The sequence below is a fragment of the Thermobia domestica genome, chromosome 16 (genome assembly GCF_964235325.1).
Source record: "Thermobia domestica chromosome 16, izTheDome1.hap1.1, whole genome shotgun sequence".
Classification (NCBI taxonomy): domain Eukaryota; kingdom Metazoa; phylum Arthropoda; class Insecta; order Zygentoma; family Lepismatidae; genus Thermobia; species Thermobia domestica.
Genome location: NC_137469.1, coordinates 73561391 through 73567665, shown reverse-complemented (window position 1 = coordinate 73567665; position 6275 = coordinate 73561391). Strand labels below are relative to the sequence as shown.

Below are 6275 nucleotides of genomic sequence, written 5' to 3'. Positions count from 1 at the left end.
CAGCTGGCATAGTGCGATAAGAGAAGCGCGGGTGCGAACGTCTTTGAGCTGTTGTGTGGGCCATGCCTCGTGGAAAATTGTTGTCGAGTGAGGAAACAGCACGTGTCTGAGCGTACAAGGACATGGGCCTGTCAAATCGGCAAATCGCAAAACAGCTAAATCGTTCAAGATGTGTAATTGATAATTACGTTCAATTGGGCTCACAATACGGAAAGAACGGGAAGTATGGTAGAACAAGAATACTTTCGGAGGCTGCGAAACGATTAATTGTGCACAAGGAAAGGGCCGGAAATATGTCATCTTCCCAAATTGTTGCTGCTTACAACTTACCTGTCACATCCAGAAGAGTGCGTCAAATTTTGAATCAAGATCCACATCTTATATTCAAGAAACGGAAGTGTAACCCCCCCCCCCTTAGTGCTACGCACAAGCAGGCGTGACTCCAGTTTGCGGAAACAGATGTCGTGGACATCCGAATGGAATCACGTTGTGTTTAGTGATGAGAAGAAGTTCAATTTAGATGGTCCGGATGGTTTTCAATACTATTGGCATGACCGTAGGAAAGAGGAGCAAGTGCAAATAAGCAGAAATTTTGGCGGAGGAAGTGTTATGATTTGAGCAGCGTTTTGTGTTAAAGGTACGTCCAACATTGCATGGCTCAACACCAAAATGAATTCATCTACGTACATAGAGATGTTAGAAATAGAATTGGTGCGGATGTATGAGCAGTTAGACGATCAGAATCTGATTTTCCAGCAGGACAACGCTGCTATCCACAGGCCAGCAGAAACCCGACTGCGATTTGAAGGTAAGGGCATCAAGGTTATGGAGTGGCCAGCGAGAAGCCCGGATCCTAACCCGATAGAAAACCTCTGGGGAATCCTTGCGCGCAATGTTTATCGCAATGGTAGGCAATTTGGGATGGTTGCTGAGTTTAAAAACGCGATACAAGAAGAGTGGTCAGGTATTCCACTGCAACAACTAACATATATCATAAACACAATGCCGAAGCGTATATTCCAACTCATTCAGAAGAAAGGAGGGTCAATCAAGTACTGAACATCTAGTTTCCTTTCTGTACCGTACACTGTATTTTTATTTTTTGCCAAAGACAATGGGTGCCTTTATACTAATTTCCACCCGAAAATGGTCTAATTTATATTTTTGTATAAACTACGCGTGCCAGTGACGTATTAGCAAACGATATGCTTTTGATATTGTGGAGTCTACAATGTTACTTTGTAAATATATCTTCTTTATCCATCCTCGGCATTCTTGCCTTCCTCTATTTTCAAATATCCCTCTGCCTTTATACCAATTTCCAGCACTGTATTATTTTCTCTCATCAACTTATAATGTAGATAAGATTGTTGCTTCTAGAAAACATTCAAAAACATTATACAGTCTTAAGTGATCCTGTTGTGCATTTAGAAATAGGTACATTTGTTCTGCTAATAGTGGAAAGAAAAAAACTTGTCTTATGTTTTCTCTTTCTCTTCTACGCTTTCTAGCGTGAATTTAATTGACGTTTGTTGTAAATTTCCTTCAATCTCCCCAGAAGAAGAAGGATTTGAATATGTGACGAAAACAAAGGAGATGCATAGGTCAGTAAATCCGTCAGAATTGGATTACTGAACGACTTGCAATACAGAATATGAGTGGAAAGTTCTTAATGCCACAGATAGTTTTATATACTCGCTATCAATAGAGAAAAAGCAGTAAACACTATTAACTACTTTGGATTTATAGAGTAGCTAGTTTCAATGGACAAATTTTCTCTCTTGAGTAAATATGCTCTATAAGAAACGGAGTTCACATACAAAGGCGAATTTATCGTTAATAGAATAATAATAACGTTGCTTCAATGTTGCCAACCTCCAAGATATTATCTTTATGTAAATTACATGCTCTTTTTTCATTAAGAAGATTTACAATTAAAACTGCTAACCAGTAAAGTAAATTCACCCTATTTAAAATTCATAAATGAATATGAAGGGGAAGATAAACTTACCTATTTAGAAATTTAACCTACTTTAGTACCTGGTACTTCTTCTTTAAGTTATGAGTTTATTTTCCTCTACATATTTCAACCGTCTCGGGAGTCTTGAACGCGAGTATACTTTCTGCTAGCTGATAAACACTAATTTGGGATCTGTACTGTTTTCTTGTCATAAGAATAATCTTGGACACATTCAGTAAGGATTCCTAAGGTGAGTAATTTGTTGTTCAGTGCTTTTTTTTCAACTCTTAAAAAAAAATTCAATCCTATCACAATATTTTATTATTCTTCAATAATCATCGTAACTTAAAGCGTGATCGTAAATAATTTATTTTATCACCAAATAAAATCTGAAGGTGTGACTCGTTTCCTAATGCCTCTCCATTAAATTATATTAGTATATGCATTTCTCTTATGCTGTGCGTGATATAAAGAATGTTTTTTTCTGATTATGGTGTTGTCGGACTTCAGCTCGAATTTTCATTAACTTCATCAGCAATAGTATCATATAATCGTTAATTTGATCTTATTTTATCATTGTTATTAATATTGACTATTTGCTGTAGTCAGTATTGTTGTTTACTGATAATTTTTATTTGAATGTTAATTTTGCAGTTTCCAACGCTTGATAATGTTACATTTCTATATATATATATATTTTTTTTTAATAGTATTTTATCCGTAACAATTTTACGAATTGTAATGAACTTATTCCATATTATATGCTTATTCATTCAGTTCGTTAAGAGCTCACACTTCAACACAGTCCGTCGGTCTGTTGGCTCCGAAATGTTATTTGTTCCATGCTTGGTGACACTATTTATCAGCATTCTGTATATTAACTATGAAATAAATTGTTTTGAATATACTATATTTTATAATGTTTTTGCAGGTAATGCCAACTCTAGATGAGATATTTAAGTTTTGCTTCTGGAAAGGAAGGCGGTATAATTGCAGCGACCTTCTGCATGTTCAAAGAACAGAAGAGGGATTCTGTTATTCTTTCAACTCAAGAACTGCAGAATATGTCAGAGTTAGGTTTGTATTTTGTTGACTGAAGTTACATATTTAGATTCAAAAACATTAGAGTAGAATATCTCACATAGGACACTTAAAGCTAATTATTTGTAATTCAGCAACAATTAAGTTTAATTGCAAAGTAAAGAGATGCAGTATTGCTTTTCAGATATTTACATGTGGTAGAGAAACTGAACATTTTTTTCGTTACACACTCAAATTTGGAAACATTCTCACGTTATCTCATATATGAATTGTATTGGATAGCATAGATATAGCAGTACGCGGCCAGAAAGTACAAAAGGAATATACATGGAACTGGATATAAGACGAGCTCACTGTTGCGGAGGGCAAATATATTACTTGCCACTTGTGGTGGCCAGTGAGGAGCAAGTCATCGCTCGTTTGTGGTGTCTGCATGAATGCAAGACAGTGGCAATAGGACACAAATGCCGCACGTTACAAATTCAATAGCAGATTGTGTTCGTTCCATATTGTCACATTAGTGGTCATGACTGTGTCGACTGTGTACAAAACCCAGTAACGATACTAGGAGACCGAATTGGAGTCAACCGTCCTTGACGTTGACGTTTGCGGTCACATAAACAGAAACACACGTACATAATATGTGTGCTCCTGTTTTTGTTCCAACAAACACCTTCATAATCGTCTGTAAAAGAATTCAGGTGTATGCCCAATGGCCTTGGGAATGAAAGCTCAATTTCTACTTTAGAAAGATCGTAACCCCCCTCCCCTCCTTCCATTGTGCTGATAGTTGCCATGATTGGAAGGGACTAGTATCACATTTTGACGTTGTCTATTGCTATGTATAGCTTAACGACAATAAAATTCTTTATTATTATTATAGTAGTATTAAAATTCGAAATTGTTCAATTATCCGGATAATGTATATTCGTATTGAAAACGAATATTCGAATAACAGTAGAAAAATATTCGAATAATTTTTACAACACTAAAAGGGACCATAATGAGCCCATATGCCCTTATTGATGAATATCGGATATGCTTGCAACCTAACATAATATGTTTCACACAAGTATGACGAGAGCTGGATTACACTTCATGAGCAGTCTACGTCTAGGAAGGTATTAAGAAGTAAAGTCCTGGTTCTATCCTTTTTAGAGTAATGTTATGATAACCTAATGTTCGCTGACGATTTCTGCTCAAAGAACTATGTTCAGACATTGGGATAGCATTCTAGTTCGTACTGCAGTGCTTTCCGCTGCCACTTTGGATCTGTTGTAGGATCCATTACCATTGAACCCGAGTTGTCCTATAGCTGCCAAGAACCTAAAGGGCAGACAGGTTTCCGTTTTCCTTATTAAGAATCTCTTTGAATATGTACATAATCAACTGAAACAAGTTAGTTTTAGAATGGGACAGAGTGAATCAAACATGCATTCACAGGTTCATCTGGATAGACCACCTGTGATGTATTCCTTTCGATGTAAGGTATTACACAGATGTGCACTCTTGTACAAATCTCAGCGTTTTCTAGTTTCTGTCCTTTACGGAATCTTCTTGTTTTCATGTTGTGTCTCCACCAAAAATGCACATTTATGAATATGTCTCCACCGATATATTGCCTCACAATGCATAACGTATTATATTATTTTGTCACTAATACCTTGATTTCCTTTGTCACATATGTGGTGAGTGTGTTTCTTCAGTGTTGTATGTGCTTGTCACACATTTTCTCATATCTCACTGATTAGAAATAATACGTTAAACCATAAGGTACAATTTGATAGTCATGTTCCTCGTAGCATCCCTTCAACAACTGTCGAGATACTCTAGAATCAGTTCATTTTAGGTCTTCCAAATATCGAACGTCTTGATTGGAAACATTTTCATTTTTTAAAAAGAGTTCAGAGGGGTTGCACCGAATGAAGAAGGTAACTAAGCATTTAGACCATTTCAGTTCCATATCGGTCTTGCTATTTTTTTATTTTTATAAGAGAGCCTAGGTGCAGGGGTGTACTATCCTATGTGTAGGTGAAATCTTAATATGTATAATTTAAATCTTATATAAATGAATCAAAATCTGGAACCGTAATATAGAACCATAATAATATAAGTGTGTAGTTCCATGTAAATCCGTGCATATCCATGATGAAATAATATCAGGGGTGAGTAAACAGAAACTCAATAGTGAACATATTGCCAATATCAGATTGTAAACTGTATTTGTTTCCAGTTCCAGCATTTTTACAAGGAACAAATAGAGTTAAACCTCTAAATCAGCTGCCTTTGTTACTTGGTCAATTACTTAATTTGTCTACACAATTCAGTAGAGAATGATGTAAGTTCACAATGTTCTTCAAAGCCGACAGAGGTGAATTTAGATATGCATTACTACATTATTGATGCATGTTTTCCCTCTTTTTGTAAAAGCAGTAATGAAAAAATGTGCAACCCCGCTCATACTTAACACTATAGGTTAAGATTCTGGGAGGAAGATCACCGGTGAGAAAGAAAGCAGTCCATTATACCCTATCTTGTGTCAACTCAATCAAGTCAGGATCTTATGCCTACCCAATGACGTATACAAAATTTCAACAGGAGGGAGAAGGGAATCAAGCTCCTAAGTTCATATCTTTCTAGAGCTTTTACATATATCTCTCAATATGATAAATGTATATTTCTTCATAATATTTTGTTGAAAGAGATGGAAGTTGAAACTCGGAAACTTTCTCTGGGTATGCCACTATACACTTACAGAAAAACATATTTTGAAACGAATTCTAAGATAATAAATTCTGAGTTTGCTTGAGATCATCTCTAGAGATCAATAATAATAATAATAATAATAATAATAATAATAATAATAATAATAATAATAATAATAATAATAATAATAATAATAATAATAATAATAATAATAATAATAATAATAATAATAATGCCAATTTTAACTTTTTTCTCTTCAGCAAAAGTGATATGATTTTCAACGATACAGAAAGTAAATTTAATTTTGATGTATGGAGAAACAACGCAGCGGGTCGCACAACAGGGTTTGAAGCCATGCTTAAGTCTACAGCACATGAGTATCTCGGTCCAGACATTAGAAACAAAGGATTCAACGTACGTAATTCCAAATTTTTATTATACTTGCATTGTTTATTAAATAAACTATGATTTCATGAGTGGAGATGTGGGGTACTATAGGAGTGAACAAGCTCCTTAGTCTTCAAACGAGAATATGAATAATGTTTAACCCGTTGAGGTTTTAAATATA

General features: G+C 35.2%; 1 protein-coding gene across 1 annotated transcript in view; it reads left to right on the top strand.

Annotated features, from left to right (window-relative positions):
* The first annotated feature begins 669 nt into the window (after positions 1 to 669).
* LOC145672505 (pickpocket protein 28-like) overlaps positions 670 to 6275 on the top strand; it is a 31149-nt gene continuing 25543 nt past the window's right edge. Inside the window, exons 1-3 of the mRNA XM_081741666.1 lie at positions 670 to 822; positions 2892 to 3037; positions 5968 to 6121. Coding sequence (XP_081597792.1) covers positions 670 to 822; positions 2892 to 3037; positions 5968 to 6121 — 453 coding nt within the window. The remainder of the gene's footprint in view (positions 823 to 2891; positions 3038 to 5967; positions 6122 to 6275) is intronic.